Genomic DNA, 18,507 nt, shown 5'->3' with positions numbered 1-18,507 from the left:
ATTCCCGTCGCGACGGGGGAATTTGCCAGTCGCGACGGGAACTGACAGAAAGTTTCAAAAATTCGAAGCTGAACTCCCGTCGCGACGGGGGCTTTGCCAGTCGCGACGGGGACCCTTTTGACGGGATTTTTGGGCAATTTCGTAATTTCACGAATTTTAAAGATGAGAATTGGTTTAAATAGCAAGGGTTCGTGAAAATTAGAGGGTATTCAGAATTGGAACCCTAGAAACAAAGAAGGAGGCTAGAAGAGCGGCTTGTGGCGACCCGAATCGATTGCTTCAACTAGTTCTTTCTCTTCTCTTTAATTTTTCTATGTTCTTTTCTATTTCAATGTTAATTATGGATTTGATTATGGATGTTTTGAACTAAACTCCTATTTAGGGAGAATGATGAATGTTGTTTAAGTTTTTCCTAGTTAATGATTAATTGCCATTCCTCCATCTTGATTGTGAACACTATTCATATTTGTGTTTAATTTCCATGTGCAAGATTGATCACCTTCTACATGTTTTATGATCTCAATTCAAAATCTGAAAAGTGAGAATTGAGAATGCTAAAATTGGATAGTCTAGGTTTTGATGTGAAACGAAAGTATTTACATAGCCTTTGTGACATTTAGATTATTGCTTAATGCTGATTTCATGTTAGTTTAATTAAGAGATTAATTAGAGAGCATGAGATTTAGAACCTAGAAGATCTGAAAAGAGCTAGGTTAATTCATAATCTGTCATTCACTTCAAGAGAAGGATAGCAATTAGACATTAACATTGGTAACTTAACAACAGGATTCGTCTCCCTATTTTCTTATCTTGATTAATCTTCCTTTTGTTAGTTTTAATTTTCTGAATTATTTTATTTAATTCATAAAAAGCATTCTTTTACCAGATAGAATCAATAGTATAATTTAGTAGTAATTAGTCCAATTCCCTGTGGTTCGACCTCACCTGTGTGAGTGTACTACTTGATTGCGTATACTTGCGTAGTGATTATAAATTTCGTAACAACCCTAAATAACACAAAAATAGGAAAAACTAGGGTTCCCAAATTTGCCCCAACCGGTAGACCGGTTCCCCAACCGGAATTCCGTTTCTGGAAAAATTCCTCGAAGCCAACCGGAATTTCGGTTCCTACAGTCCCCTCTGAACTAGAATTCCGGTTCTGTGCAGGAATGACCAAAATTTCTATAACTCAACCAAAACAATCCCAATTCACATGAAACCTTCCAGACATGTTCTGAGCATCCTAAAGATCAATTTACAAGCAACAAAACCAATACCCAAACTCAGAAACAAAAAATGCCATTGATGAGCCAAGCTTGAGTTCAAAAACTCAAAGCTTGCTCATCCAACAAACTAGCCATCAAAACCTGCTCAAACCACCCTATAATACCATAATATAGCTACAGAAAACATAATCTAACAACAGCAACAAGAACAGCAAGTAAAACAACATTTCATGCAAAAGTCCATTTTCTTACAATTCAAGCAACTAAAAAGATTGAAGCTAAGAACTTACCTTGGCTTGGATACACTAGAATTTAGCTAAAGATCCCCTAGAATTGTTGAAGAAAACTCAAACCCTAGCAGCCCTAGGAATTCGAGAGAGAGAGAGAGAGAGAGAGAGAGAGAGAGAGAGAGAGAGAGAGAGAGAGAGAGAGAGAGAGAGAGAGAGAGAGAGAGAGAGAGAGAGAGAGAGAAATGTGATTTTTGCTTCTATTCTTAATTTTTTGTAAAATGAAAATTATAAAATTGGTTTTATTCGCATTAAATTAGCTACTAATAGTAATAAAAAACCTGATTTAAAAATAAACTAAAAACCTTACAAAAGGACAAAATACACTATGGGCAAAAAGACTAAAATGCCCTTGTCCTCACAAAATCATTCTAAAATCAGTAAGGGATATTTTGGGAAATTCTAAATATCCCGACATTCCCAAGGTCTAACTATACCGCCCCGCTATACTAAAATATTAAGATGTGATTCTACTAAGCCATACACTGCGTTCTAATGTTGTCGGGCACTGAACATGCAAAATTATGAAATTTCTATATATGACATATAAAATACCTTCTGAATTCAAATAAATCACTAAAAATTAATAATTTAGAGTTAATAAATAATTTTCATAATTAAACCCTAATTATCTGCTAATTTCCAAATTTACGCTAAGTGGTCTTTACAACTATCTTCCCCTTAAAAGGATTTCGTCCTCAAAATCTAACCTGAATAATTTTGGATATTGGGCTCTCATGTCTGATTCTGACTCCCAGGTGGCTTCCTCCACCTTGTTGTTTCTCCAGAGTACTTTGACCAAAGCTATGGTCTTATTTCGAAGGACTTTATCCTTTCTGTCAAGGATCTGTACTGGTTGTTCTTCATATGACATGCCTGGCTGCAGCTCAAGGTTTTCATAGCTAAGTATATGAGCAGGGTCTGAAACGTATTTCCTCAACATAGAGACATGGAATACGTTGTGAACTGCTGAAAGAGCTGGTGGCAAAGCTAACCGATATGCCACTTGTCCAACCTTCTTGAGAATCTCGAAAGGTGCTGTAAATCTAGGGCATAACTTGCCTCTTTTCCCGAAACGTTTAATCCCCTTCATCGGAGACACTCGTAAAAACACATGATCCACTACTTGGAAGTCAACATTTCTGCGTTTCGGATCTACATAACTCTTTTGCCTACTTTGAGAGGCAAGCATTCTAGCTTTAATCTTCTCAATTGCCTCATTTTTCCGCTGCACTGATTCTGGACCTAGATATTTCCTCTCCCCTGTCTCATCCCAATGAATGGGAGATCTACACTTTCTTCCATACAACAGTTCATAGGGAGCCATCCCTATCGTACTCTGATAACTGTTATTATAAGAGAACTCTATCAATGGTAGATACTTGCTCCAAGAGCCCTCAAAATCCATAACACAGGCTCGCAACATATCCTTCAGCATCTGTATTGTCCTTTCAGACTGTCCATCAGTCTGAGGATGGAAATCTTTACTGAATTTTAGTTTCGTACCCATAGCCCGTTGCAAACTTTGCCAAAACTTGGAGGTAAACTTCGGATCTCTATCCGAAACTATAGACTTTGGCACACCATGTAGTCTTACTATTTCTTTGACATACAATTCTGCTAACTGATCCACTGAATAGGTTGTTTTAACTGGTAGGAAATGAGCAGACTTCGTGAATCGATCTACCACAACCCAAACAGAATCAAACAAACCTGTGGTTCTAGGTAACCCAACCACAAAATCCATCATGATGTCCTCCCATTTCCATTCAGGTAGGGTTAAAGGTTGTAACAACCCTGCCAGTCTCTGATGTTCAGCCTTGATCTGCTGACAGGTTAAGCATCTCGATACGAACTCTACCACATTCTTATTCATTTCGCTCCACCAGAAGTATGGTTTAAGCTCCCGATGCATCTTAGTGGTACCAGGATGTAAGGAATATGGAGTGGTATGAGCCTCCTTGAGAATTTCGTTTCTAAGTTCCACACTATTTGGAACACAAACCCTGGCTTTAAACAGTAACATCCCACTGTCTGACACTGTAAAATCTCTGGCTTGACCAGCTGAAACCTCTTCTCTCATCTTTACTAACTCTGGATCAGTCCTCTGAGCGACTTTAATTCGTTCTAACACATCACATTGCAGCGTCAAGTTGTGAAGTTTGCCTACAACAAACTCAATGCTAGATCTGACCATGTCTTCTGCTAACTGAGGTGAAATCCAAATCATACTAGCTACCTGCCCGGGACCCTTCCTGCTCAGGGCATCGACTGTTGGAATTAATTTTACCAGGATCTTAGATCTACTCACAAGTATGTTGATTAACAACCTAAATATGAACTTCTAAAACGATTATAAGTGAACACATATAAAGTATGAGAAAACTTACATTGGGTGCAGCGGAATAATATGTCTCCTTCCACTCAGATCTCTAACCCTTGTATCCTTTCTGTTCCAGAGTATAATCAAGATCTGCGTCTGAATGTCCTTCTCTTGGATTTGGATCCTTCACAATCTTCAAAACTATGATTGAGGTATTGCTTGCTGTGTGTGGGCACTACACTTTTCACTATGGTCTTTCGAAATTGGAAGAGCAAAAGAAGAGAAAAGAGTTCGGCTATAGAGAGAAAAGGGAAGGCTCAAATTTCAGTTTCCTGATTGCTTAATTGCTTCTTTTGGTGTGAGCCTTCACCTTCTATTTATAGACAACTGCTAGGTTTAAGTTAGTAATTAATTGGCATTAAAATAATGAAAATAATAATTGGAAAATGCATGCACAAGTGGCCAGCCATGGTGTTATTGGGCCTCACTTGGATTTTGCAGTTTCCACAATTTTATTTCTATTTTCTCAAAAATGCCAATTTTCCAATTCTAACCATTTAAATGCCAAAACTAATTATTTAATAACTAAAATAGATAATTAAATAATATTTTCATTTAATATAATTATTAATTAGACATATAGAGTCTCTTAATTAATAAATAAACCTAGAATCTCTTTTCTTTACAATTTCACCCCTGGTTAGTGAAAATTCACAAATTAGACATAGTCTAACTTTAGAATTATAATTGATTAATCATAAATCAATTATTGAGTCTTACAAGCAGTATGGTCTCAACTAGAATGGGGACCATGGATCTATATTACTGAGCTTCTAATAAGTCGAACCGAATTTACCAAGTAAATTCTCTAACTTATTAATTCCTTGTTGAATCCACTCTTAGAACTTGGAATTGCACTCTCAGACTTATATAGAGCATTCTATATGTTCCACGATATAGATATGCTATCTCATTTAACCATCGTTATAATCTTAATGTGATCAAAGATCCTCTATATAGATGATTTACATCCAGATGGGATAAAATTTATTGTTTTCACCCCTCAATGTATTTGGCCCCTTAAAACACTTAGCTACCTGTAAATGATGTTTTAGTGATCTAAGATATAGTCACTGAAACAAGAGCTCATCCATTTACTTCTATTTAGCTAAGCTCGAAGGGAATCATCACATGACTTCTATACACCAGTAGAAGCTATAGATTCCATATTTATGTTCAGCGCTCCCACTCAGTTATATTATCATGTTCCCAAAATATACGTATCACCCTGACCCAAAAGTAGGCTTAACTAATAAATCAAAGAACATGAATAGCACTCCTGAGATTGAGCCTAAGCATATCAGGATTTTGATTTTTTTAATCTAAGATCAACTAGTGATATTGACTTGGAAAGATACAACGGGAAGTTTATAATATCTTGTCTAAGTTCAATATCGGTCCAGTCCAATGTATACTCCATACATTCGAAACTAGTATACTTTACCAATGACCTGGAAAGAACATAACACTTACTCCAAGTGTAAGTATACTTCATCGTTGATTATCACATCAGTGTAAATCCAAAACACTGATGAAACGGGGACTTAGTCTTTTGAATTATATAATCACAATCACATTCCACTGTGTTGACAATACTGTAATTGTGAATAAATATATGTTCTGGACTTATTGATTTTGTGCATATAATATATATATTAAACCATAAGCATAAATCACTTCAAATTTCTTAAATTGATAACTATTCAGATTGTAATGGGTTTTATTTAGGGCACAAAACCCAAAAAACTCCCACTTGCACTAACATAAAACAAGTTGTGCATTCCATTCAATCTGTTGTCTTGATCTTCAGATCAAGTGTAGTATATTTGACTCCACCTAAATTTCTGGAACTAGGTTCATAAAACATTATGAAACATCCTTAACTATATGCTTTACTCATCAAGGTATACTGAAATCCTTACTGCTTATTAATTACATCTGAACAAACAGAAGACATATCTCTCATATTTTAAAATTTGGAACTGAGATAATGCAGTGTAGAATTTTTTTTCAATAGAATAACTTTCTGGTAATTTCAAATTTACAAAGTTATATATATCTTCTCTGATGGAGCTTGAATTATTATAGATGGGTTTTTACACTCTTCTAGAATAACTCCTCCACCCCAGAGTAACCACCATCTCAAATTCTTAATGAGTTGGTGTAGATATAAGGATAATTAATATACAATTCCTTAATGTCTAACATATAGGTCACTTCACATAAATCTTTCTTGACTGTCCCCTAATGTTCCTCATTTGATTACTTCTCAGATGGCTCCCACTCAATAATAGGTGTCTGGTTAGATAATACTTTTAACCTCTTACTATTGTTTTAAGGGGTATCTAGTTGTGACTTATTGTCTTAGTCTGAAACTGTAAGTTTCTTTAAGACTAAGTCATCAACATAGCAGTCTAGTATTTGAAGTGTAAAATACTTGCTAAAGATTAAGCAATCAAATTAAGATACCACAAAATGTTATGAGGGTTAGAAATCTTGACTCAAGTTATTCGAATGAACTAAGCAAGAATTCTTCCATCTTTTTCTCATAATTTTGATAAGTTATCTCTATCCATATGAATTGTTAGATTTGCTTTATCAGTGGTGTTCTTAAGTTCCTATCACAAGTGTCAACCAAATGAAAATGGGTAAAGAATTTTAAAATTCTCCCACTCAATTAAGGTAGTGTGATACATTATCAAAGAACTTTAATTATTGGTATCATTATCTATTATAATAGTAAATCTAAACTGGAACATATAATCAAGATCAAGGATTTATTCTGATAATAGCCAATTTATTACATTACTTCCATATTTAAAATTATGTGTCACAAAGAGTACTGTGGAATATAGTCCACCCCTAAGTCTATAGAGATCATGATTCTCTAAGTGTTATAGAGATTATGTGGAGTTGAATATAATCCAGAGTTCATTAGATATAAAAGATCGTTGAAGTGCATATTATTCTTAACTTTTCTCCACCCCTATCAGATCAAAAGATTTTTTATTAAACAAATTCTTAATAATTGTTTTAGAATTAACAATTATTCATTAACATAGAAATAATTTCTAGTGTTTATGTAATAATAACTCTATAAATAGTTTAAAGAACTATAGAATTTGTATCAATAATAAAAACACATAAACATACAAACATAATAAATATAATAATTGGTAATTTATATATAAGATAAAGTAATGAAGCTCAACTCATAGATTGTAATTTATTTGTAAAATAAAAAACTTAATTATAAATTTAAAAAAAAAAAAAGTTTGCAACATAATGAGAAAAGAACAGGGAATAAAATCCCAAACTTGAAATCCAAATTGTTCTGAAACTGAAACAATTAATTGAAAAATAAATAAATAAACGAGCTTCATCTTTATCTTGGACGAATTCCACCCCTTTGTCCAGCTTTCAAATTCAACTCGCTAAGATAGCACCTGAGTTCAAGTAGCTTGGGCTGTAAGAAGGAAAAACAAATAAACAAGGTTAGTAGTCCAGAATTAATAATCCAAATGGATAATAATTCACTAAAACACATTAGTTTATAGAAAGAAATACCTTGTTTCTTTGCAAGAAGCTTAGGACATTGGGGTTTCCAATGGCCTTTCTCATTGCAGTAGAAACACTTTCCTTTTGGTGTATCACCAGGAGCAGCAGCCTTTTTGTTCTTAGCTGTTTTCACAGCTTGAGCTCGCTTCTTGTTATTTTTCCACTTCTTATTCTTGGGCCTGGAAGTAGAGGCAACGTGTGCCTCAGGTCTATTCGTCCCATTACCATTTCCAGAATTCTGAGGTTTACTCCCTTTCTTCTTGGGTCCTCCAATCAAATTTTCAGATGTCTGAAGGTCATTGACTAACGTGTGAAAGTCTTGTTCCTTCTTATTCATGACATAATTTGATGTATAGGGCAGAAAAGCTGGAGTCAGACTATTCAAGATAAGACTCACTAGAGTTGTCTGATACATTTCAACACCATGATTCTGGGCTTCCTGGAAATAACTTGCCATTTGGAGAAGGTGATCACGCACATTCTGATGGGGTTCCATCCGTGCGTTGATGAATTTCTTAGTCGCGTCAAAGCGAGACTGGATAGATGCCATTCCGAATAGCTCAGTTAACTGCGTCATTATTTCTGCAGACGTGACAGCGTTAGCAAACCTTGTTTTCAAGGTGTCAACCATGCTGGAAAGCATGAAGTATCGAGCTTTGTTGTTAGCATTCTACCAACGCTCGAACTTCTCTTTAACAGCTTTAGTTGCATTGTCACCCGGCTGTTCAGGAGACGGCTCAGTCAACACAAACAGGGCACTTTCACCTATGAGAGCAATATTAATGTTCTATTTTCATTTAGGGAAGTTAGATCCATTTAGCTTATTTTCAGTCAACAGTGATAACATGGGATTTGACATGGCAATATAGGATACTCCAAAATAATAAATAGAAATCAATTATGGTTTAACACAAAATCTTATTCAGAAATTATTTGCACATAGCAAGTAGGAGTGACAAGAGAAAATACTAAAACATACAATCCTAAATAATTTCCAAGGTTTTCAACAAACTGATATCAGTGTCCCGTTTAGGCGAGAGTCAAAGCTACCATCCATTGAATAGAGTTGTCAGCTCATCTAAAATAATAAACATTCTAGCAACATTTTATTCGATCGAAAAGAGAATCTGACGTTGTCCCGTTTAGGCGAGAGTCAAGGTCATTCCTGTTTCCTGAGCTTCCACCATTGTTTCATACGTTTATAAGTCAAATACAGTCGCCACCATTAGGGTGATCAATACTAATATAAAACACTTACAAATATATTTATCTTTCGTGATTAAATTGCGCTAACTTGCTAATGAACGTTCCTCTATTAGGGAGGATTACTCACTAAAACAATAGCTATGTAAAACCAACAATGGAGATCGAATATCTTAATAATAATAAAGCTCATTATTTAAAATGTATTTTCTTCTATTATTTTATTTATTTTTAATATATATTTATTTAATTAAATTTTAAATTTTGAATAAAATTCTAAATAAAATTTAATTTAATATTTATAAAATTAAACTTAGATGGTAAATGTTAGGTTATTTTTAGTATTAATTTTAGATTAAGTTTAGTATATTTTTAATTGAGTTTTAATCGTGTTTGGAGCATCTTTACGCTTGTTATCTTTTATTTGTGCAGATTTAAAATAGAAGAAGATTAGAAAAATATCAGAGAAAAAGATGGAAAAAAAAAAGATAAAAATATCATGATATTTAAAATAGAGAAAACTGTGCAAGGAAATAAAGCTGAAACTTCAAGCCTGAATTCGACTATCTTTTGTTTATATTTTGGAAAAAATTAAAATATAAAAGTTCTAGATCTCTTTTTTATCTTTCTGGAACATCTTGAATTGTCCAGTTCCGAGCAATATTAAGAGAGTTATGATCAAAATACTATCAGTCGACGCAACAGAAAAAATATCTCGTTTGAGGTTTCCCAAAAATTTAAATCCGAATGGGAATTTAAACATGTGTGTTTTTTCCATCTTTTTTGGCCTTCAATGCCTATATAAAGGGAAGAAGGAAGTTGATTTCAGCAAGCAATTTGAGAGAAAAAAAAAGAGAGAATTCAGATACAGAGTCGAGAGATCAACTGCAATATTGGAGGCATACTTCTCAGGGTTTTCAGCATTCTTCTCTTCTTCTCTTCTCTATTTTCATCTCTTTTCTTAAAGTTAATAAGTGTAATTGTGCTTCAATGAACATGTGTAGCTAAACACTTTATTAGGGTTAGATGGATATTGTTTAACATTGTTTATGGTTTTAATATGATTTATTTTCCCCCTAATTTCTATGTATTCTATTTTATTTGTGTTTAATTACTTTTAATTGTCTGGCCACCAATTCACTGTCTATGATTTTGATGTGAGATCTGAGAAGTGAGTGTCAATTATGCTATAGTAGAATAGAACTGAATTTCGATATACGACGAACGTACCTATATGGTTTAGATAGCTTGTAGGGTTTTTATGCTTAATGCTTGTTGCATGTTAAATTTATCACGAGAGTAGAAAGTTTGCATGTAATTGAGATTTATATATCTGAGAAGACTATAAATTACCTTAGTAAACCTGCTATTGCATAGAAATTAACATTAGGAAAATAATCATATTAGGCCATAGTCAATAGAAACAATTGAAATCGAAGCCCTAGTTTTTATTAACTTTCAATTTTCTTGAATAATTGTTTCTTACTAGTTTCTTATTTTTAATTCTTTCTTTATTTTTATTTAACCAAATAGAAGTAAAAATTTAATTTTAACGTACTTAACTACACTCCCTGTGGGATCGACCTCACTCCTGGTGAGTTTACTACTTAAAACGATACGTACACTTGCGTGTGCAAAATATCACAACAAGTTTTTGGCGTCGTTGCCGGGGATTGTTAGTTAATATTATTAAAAATTAAATTTTGTTCTAATTTGGTTTTTCTTTTCAATTATAGTACTAATCCTGTTTGTTTTAGAGTCTTATCTTTTTCAGGTTTATGTCAAGGTGCAATCGTGAGATTACTTGAAATAAAGAAGACTTGTAAAAAGAACAGAAGAAGGAAGAGATTGGAAAGAGCGGCATTAGAGATTGAACAAAGTCATGGCTGACAACGCCAATAATGGCAACAATGACCGTAGCCTGAGGGATTATTTGCTTCCTAACTTGACAGGGGCTAGATCTTGTATAAGACCACCTGCCATCGATGCCAACAATTTTGAAATCAATCCAGCCATACTGCAGATGGTCCAATCTTCAGTCCAGTTTGGGGGACTGCCATCAGAAGACCCAAACATGCACCTCGCCAACTTTGAAGAGCTGTGTCATACATTCAAGGTGAATGGAGTTAGCGATGACGCCATTAGGTTAAGGTTGTTCCCATTCTCACTAAGGGAGCGAGCCAAAAGTTGGTTGGTTTCTTTACCAACTCACTCAATCAACACTTGGGAGGAATCGGCCCTAAAATTCCTGTCCAAATTCTTTCCTCCTGCGAAGATTGCCAAGCTGAGAGCTGACATCAACAACTTCACCCAACATGACGAAAAATCTCTTTATGAAGCCTAGGAGAGATTCAAGGACTTATTGAGGAAGTGCCCAAACCATGGGATTGAAAAGTGGTTACAAGTGCATAACTTCTATACTGGATTACTGAACAACACCCGAACACTGATAGATGCTGTCGTTGGTGGAGCTTTCATGAGGAAAAGTGCTAATGAGGCCTTTGAATTACTTGAAGAAATGGCCATAACTAATCAACAATGGTCAACAGAGAGAGGCCCAACTAAAAAGGTTGCAGGTATGCAAGAAGTTGATGCACTAACCAAGTTGACAGCCTAGGTGGAGGCATTAACAAAGTTGGTGACTGCACAAGCCAAACAAGCTCAAGTTGTCAGCAAGTTGTGTGGAGGACCTCATACTACTGACACCTGCCCTATAGATGTCGATAGTTTGCCAATGGAGAAAGCTCACGCCATTGGAAACTATCAGAATAATTATGGTCGTCAGCAGAACTTCCAGAAGCTGTTTCCTAATTAGCAACAACAGGGGTTTTATCCTCAGCAAAGCCAACATCAACAACAACAGGAATCTAGTGTAGGGTCTAATCCTCAATTAGACATGTTGCTACAATTCATGACAGAGATTAAGTCATCCATTAAGGTCTTGGAAAACAAAGTGGAGCAGTTGGCTTCTCAAAACACTAATAGGACTCAAGGTAACTTGCCTAGCACTACTGAAGTCAATCCAAAGGAGAATTGTAATGCAATTACCTTGAGAAGTGGTAAGACCTATGATGGGCCAAACAAAGACAAGCCAAAGGAGGAAGATGATGTAGAGACAACACCTACACCAGAGAAAGAGAAGACTACTGATGGTCTTCCACAAAAAGAAACACCACCTCCAATCAACATTGACCATCACATCAAAATTCCTTATCCTCAAAGACTTCACAAGAACAAGATGGATAAGCAGTTTTTGAAATTCCTGAAAATATTCAAGAAACTGCATATCAACATCCCATTCATAGAGGCTTTAAAACAGATGCCAACTTATCTGAAGTTCATAAAAGATATCCTATCTAAGAAAAGAAAGTTGGAAGAATTTGAGATGCTGGTACTTACTGAAGTGTGCAGTGCGGTCCTGCAAAAGAAACTACCACCCAAGCTAAAAGATCCGGGTAGTTTCAACATTCCATGCTCAATAGGGGGTTCGACACAAACAAAAGCTTTATGTGACTTGGGAGCCAGTATCAACTTAATGCCCTTATCTATGTTTAAAAGATTAAAATTAAGGGAAGCCAAGCCCACAATAGTGACTTTACAGATGGCAGATCGTTCTTTGACTCATCCTCGGGGTATAATTGAAGATGTTTTGGTAAAACTATCAGAATTATACTAACCATAGCTACTCAGTTTGACCTAGAAGTGGACCAAATGGATGTAACTACAGCATTTCTACATGGAGAACTTGAGGAGGAGATATACATGCATCAGCCTAAGGGATATGAAGAGAAGGGGAAGGAAGACTTGGTTTGCAAACTAATTAAGTCCCTCTATGGACTTAAACAGTCACCAAGGCAATGGAACAAAAAGTTTGATGAGTTTATGATCAAGAAAGGGTTCACTAGAAGCTACTATGATACTTGTCTATACTACAAGGGTACTAAAATTGAAGAAGTCATCTACCTACTTCTGTATGTAGATGACATGCTCATTGTGAGCAAAGAAAGATCCAGAATTGACCTTATGAAGGGTTGGCTAAGGGAAGAGTTTGAAATGAAGGACTTAGGCAAGGCAGCTAAGATCTTAGGGATTAACATTACAAGAGACAAGGAAAGTGGAACTCTAAGGCTACATCAGAAAAACTACATAAAGAAAGTGTTGGAATTTATTTTACTAGGATCTTAGATCTACTCACAAGTATGTTATTTAACATCCTAAATATGAACTTCCTAAAACGATAATAAACACATATAAAGTTTAGGAAACCTTACATTGGTTGCAGCGGAATAATATATCTCCTTCCACTCAGATCTCTAACCCTTGTATCCTTTCTGTCGCAGAGTATTATCAAGATCTGAGTCCGAATGTCCTTCTCTTTGATTTGGATTTTTCACGATCTTCCAGACTATGATTGAGGTACCACTTGCTGTGTGTGGGAACTACTCTATCACTAAGGTTATTTCGAAATTGGAAGAGGAAAAGAGAGAGAGAGAGGGGGTCGGCTATAGAGAGAAGGTGGATGGCTTAATTTTCTGAAAGGCAATCTCTTGAATTACTGAAAAAAAAAAAAAAAAAAACTCTTATTTTAGTGTGAGTCATCACTTTCTATTTATAGGAAACTACTAGGTTTAGGTTAGTAATTATTTGGCATTAAAATAATAAAAATAATAATTGGAAAAAAACTATTCAAGTGGCCGGCCATGGTGTTAATGGGCCCCACTTGGAATTTTGCCGTTTTAACAATTTTCATTTCTATTTTCTCAAAAACGTCAATTTTCCAATTCTAACCATTTAAATGCCAAAACTAATTATTTAATAACTAAAATAGATTATAATAATATTGTCATTTAACATAATTATTAATTAGACATATAGAGTCTCTTAATTAATAAATAAACCTAGAATCTCTTTTCTTTACAATTTCGCCCTTGCTTAGTGAAAATTCACAAACTACACATAGTCTAACTTTAGAATTATAATTGATTTATCATAAATCAATTATTGAGTCTTACAAGCAGTATGGTCTCAACTAGAATGGGGACCATGGACCTATATTTGTTAGGCTATTTTTAGCCTAAGTTTTGGGTCATATTTTATAGTTATTTTTCTTCTTTATTATTGTTTTTGGAACAGAATTACGCTTGTTTTCTTTGGTTTCAGGTTTCAACACTTGGAATGTATAAATTGGACAAATTTCGGAAAACAGTGATCTATAAAATAGAGAAAATTTTAAAAGAAAATAAAGCTAAAACTTCAAGCCTAAATTCGACTATGTTTTGATCATATTTTGGAAAAAGTCAAAACATAAAAGTTTTAGATCTCTTTCTTATCTTTCTAACGCATCTTGAATCAGCCCATTTGGAGTTCGTATGAGAAAGTTATGATCATTTTACTGAAACAGATCGAAGTAGAAAATTCCATCTCGCCGCGGCGAGATTTCCATGGCCGCGGCTAGAAAGTCTGGGCAGAAACGTGGTTTTTTGATGCACTTTTGGCCGCGGCGAGACCACTTTTGGCCGCGGCGAGCGTCCGTACGGTCAGGGGTATTTTTGTCCGACGAACCCTAAAAATTAGATATAAATAGAAAACTGCGATTGGAAGTCAAGGGAAGCGATTTGGAACCCTAAAACACAGCAGAAAGAGGCAAGAAGGGCAGAGGAAATCAAAGTGAAGATCCAGAGTCAATCCACCAACAGTTTCTTTCTCTATTCCTCTTTAATTTCTTTATGTTGAATATTGTCTTAGGAATGGTTATGGATTTGTTTCTGAACTAAATTTCCCATTTAGGGATGATGTTGATTGTTGTTTAATGTTTTGCCTAGTTAATGTTTAATTGCCATTCCTTCATTCTTGTTTGTGAAATTATCTTAATTTATGTTTAATTTCATGTTTAAGATTGATCGCCTTGTGCATGCTTTATGATCTCAATTCGAAATCTGAAAAGTGAGAATTGAGAATGCTAAAATTTAGATAATCGATGTTCTATGTGAAACGAGAGTATTTACATGACTTATGTGACGAGTAGATTATTACTTAATGCTGATTTCATGTTAGTTTAATTAAGGAATTAATTAGATAACATGTGATTTAGAATCTAGAAGATCTGAAAAGAGCTAGATTATTTTATAATCTGTCATTCACTTCAAGAATAGGATAGTAATTAAGCATTAACAATTTAGGTAAACATACAACAGGATTCTCCTCCCTATTATCTCATCTTGCTCAACTTTCACTTGTGTTATTTAAATTTTTTGAATTACTTTCATTCTATTTCAATTATAAAAATTATTGATTTGCCAAATAGCATTATAAGTATAATTTAGTAGTAATTAATCCAATTCCCTGTGGTTCGACCTCACCTGCGTGAGTATACTACTTGATTGCGTGCACTTGCGTAGTACTTAATAAATTTCAGCAACAATATTACTGAGCTCCCAATAAGCCGAACCGAATTTACCAAGTAAATTCCCTAACTTATTAATTCCTTGTTGAATCCACTCTTAGAACTTGGAATTGCACTCTCAGATTTATATAGAGGGCTCTATATGTTCCACGATATAGATACGTTATCACATTTAACCATCGTTATAATCTTAATTTGATCAAAGATCCTCTATATAGATGATTTACACCGAGAAGGGACAAATTTACCGTTTCACCCCTCAATGTATTTGGCCCCTTAAAAAACTTAGCTACCTGTAAATGATGTTTTAGTGAACTAAGATATAATCACTGAAACAAGAGCTCATCCATTTACTTCTATTTAGCTAAGCTCAAAGGGAATCATCACTTGACTTCTATACACCATTAGAAGTTATAGATTCCATATTTATGTTCAGTGCTCCCACTCAATCATACTATCATGTTCCCAAAATATACGTATCGCCCTGACCCAAAAGTAGGCTTAACTAATAAATCAAAGAACATGAATAACACTTCTGAGATTGAGCCTAAGCATATCAGGATTTAGATTCTTTTGATCTAAGATAAACTAGTGATATTGACTTGGAAAGACACAACGATAAGTTTATAATACCTTGACTAAGTTCAATATCGGTCCAGTCCAATGTATACTCCATACATTCGAAACTAGTATACTTTACCAATGTTTTGAAAAGAACATAACACTTACTCCAAGTGTAAGTATACTTCATCGCTGATTATCACATCAGTGTAAATCCAAAACACTGATGAAACAGGGACTTAGTCTTTTGAATCATATAATCACAATCACATTCCACTATGTTGACAATACTGTAATTGTGAATAAATATATGTTCTGGACTTAACTGATTTTGTGCATATATTAAATATATATATTAAACCATAAGCATGAAAAATATATGTTAACATAAATCACTTCAAATCTCTTAAATTGATAACTAATCAGATTAGATTGTAATGGGTTTTATTAGGGCACAAAATCCAACAGAAAGTCATAGAAAACTTTTCTATGACAAGTGCCAAGCAAACTAAGCAACTATGACCAATCAGTACTACTTAAGCAAAGACCAATGTCTTAAAACTGTAGCAGAAAAGGAAGCAATGAGTGAAGTGCCCTATTCTAGTGCTGTGAGATCAGTTATGTACCTAATGGTCAGTACTAGACCTGATTTAGCCTATGCCATTAGTGTACTCAATAAGTACATGGCAAACCCAGGTAAGCAACACTGGGAAGCAATGAAATGGTTGTTCAGATACTTAGTGGGATCTACAGAAGTTGGATTAAACTACAAAAGAAGGGACAAGAGCAGAATGATCACTGGGTACAGTGATGCAGACTATGCAGGTGACAGAGATAGTAGGAAATCTACCTTTGCCTATTTCTTTACACTTTGGGGGAATTGCATCAATTGGAAGGTACAACTGCAGCCTGTGGTAGCATTATCTACAACAGAATCTGAGTATGTAGCTGTAACTGAAGCAATTAAAGAAGCTATTTGGCTTAAAGGACTACTAGAAGAACTAAAGCTACTTAATGAAGAACCTATTGTCTACTCTGATAGCCAAAGTTGTATCCACTTATGCAAAAATCCTGTCTTTCATGACAGGACCAAACATGTGGAAATAAAGTATCACTTTATACGAGATAAAGTGACAAAAGGAATTGTTCAGATAGAAAAGGTCCCAACAAAAGAGAACCCATCTGATATTGGTACTAAGGTGCTACCCCTAACCAAGTTCAAGCACTGCATGGACTTATTAGGGGTTGGAAATGGTGGATGACCATTACCACTATGAGCTAAGACCCTTGAAGAATGATGCACTATAAGAACAAGTGTCCCAGGAGAAATCTAAGGTGGAAATTGTTAAATTAGATCTCCCCTGGACCACTTGTTTTACAGTTTTACAAAGAAGATAAAAATACAAATAAAAGGCTCGTGACTTTACTCACTCACCAGACAAAACAACAATCAACAACCTAGTGTAACTAAATTTCTGTTTTGCAACAGAAATTTTGTTACACACTTTACACTAAACCTAAAGCTATAAAAGAGGGAGCAGAGGCTTACCAATCTCTCGAGTTGAGAGATACCAGAAAGCAGAAGACCCAGGATTGAGAGAGGAGCTCTCAAAGTTGTTGTTTTAGTTGTACATGCAAAGAAAAGAAAGAGAGTGTTAGTGAGAACCAAAGAAAAACACAGAACAGAAATAATCGAGAGAAATATCAGAAATACCAGTCGAGTTGTGACTTGGATTTCTCACCTGATGTAAGATTCACCATTAATGTGCAGATCTGAGATCGTTCTTTAAGGCGAGCTCAAAAGAGGACGTATCCCTGGATTTAGGGCAAACCTTTATAACTCCTGTGTTTGTTTTTCTAATCTCTCTTTACTGTTTTACTTTTGATCTTGTGTATGTATGTGTTTGTGCTTATTTCTGGGAAAATTTCTGGGGAAATCGATCTGGTTTGATCGAGAAGGAGATCTGGTTCTAGGGTTCGAGAACCAGAGAGAGAGAGAGAGTTTGGTTCAAACTCTCGAAGGTTCTTTGGCAATTCTGAGCTAGGGTTAGCTCATTTTGCCTGATTTTGTTGAACGACAAATCGTTTTGGTTAAACGATTTGTCGTGCAGGAGGAAACGACTTGGTTTCTTGGTCGTTTAGTTTAATTTTGTGTTTAATTTTTCTTGGACAGTTTTGTCCATGTCGTTTTGATTGACATTGAGTTGGTGTAGGGGGTATTCTTGGAAGACAAGAAAAAATCCTACAGAAAGTAGAGGAATGATCGATGGATCTATTGATGGAGCATCTGGAAGTGTGGAAGAAGTATCTGACAGAGGAGTTTGGCCAAAATTTCTAGATCTAATAGCTCGAGTTCTAACCATGGTGATTATCAATGGAAGAAAAAGAAAAACAAAGAAGAAAGAAAGAAAACAAAAATAGAGGAGAAAGTTTTGATGCAGAGAATTGAATCTTTATTAATAATCAAAGGAGTATTTATACAGTAAGAAAATACAACAAACTCCAACTGGTAGCAGCTGAGTTAGTTAGGACAAAACAGTAAAAATAACTACTATAATTAACTACATATAACAATAACAGACTATAACAACCTCTATACATAACCAAACTAATATCTCTAAGACATGCTCTAAGCAACTAAAAATGTAAAGTTGGAGAACGCCTCACTCCTGGAGCTGGAGGTCCTCGAGGTGGCGGTGGAGGGCTCTTAAAATCTGCACATTGTTTTGGCTCTTAGTTAATTGATAATTTACAAAACAACTATTAATAATTTATGACAAATTAAATTATAATAGAGACACCACTTTCAATGACAGGTAGAATACATACACTAGGGCAAACTGCAAAGGAAAAAAATTGGGGGAGGGGAAGGAGAAAATTAGTAAT

At 34.9% G+C, this 18,507-nt stretch overlaps 1 protein-coding gene and 1 non-coding gene across 2 annotated transcripts; one reads left to right on the top strand and one right to left on the bottom strand.

Moving 5' to 3' along the window:
• Nucleotides 1-10,938: 10,938 nt before the first annotated feature.
• LOC115715445 (small nucleolar RNA R71) lies at nucleotides 10,939-11,045 on the bottom strand. The gene has a single exon (XR_004011316.2). It is a non-coding gene; the product is annotated as a small nucleolar RNA R71 (small nucleolar RNA).
• Nucleotides 11,046-16,139: 5,094 nt separating this feature from the next.
• Nucleotides 16,140-16,883, top strand: LOC133036752 (secreted RxLR effector protein 161-like). The gene has a single exon (XM_061113482.1). It carries the CDS (start codon nucleotides 16,140-16,142, stop codon nucleotides 16,881-16,883), a length of 744 nt encoding a protein of 247 aa, XP_060969465.1.
• The last annotated feature ends 1,624 nt before the right edge of the window (nucleotides 16,884-18,507 follow it).

The sequence above is a fragment of the Cannabis sativa genome, chromosome 4 (genome assembly GCF_029168945.1).
Source record: "Cannabis sativa cultivar Pink pepper isolate KNU-18-1 chromosome 4, ASM2916894v1, whole genome shotgun sequence".
Taxonomy (NCBI): domain Eukaryota; kingdom Viridiplantae; phylum Streptophyta; class Magnoliopsida; order Rosales; family Cannabaceae; genus Cannabis; species Cannabis sativa.
The sequence above is the reverse complement of the archived record's forward strand: the minus strand, read 5'-3'. Positions and strand labels throughout refer to the sequence as shown.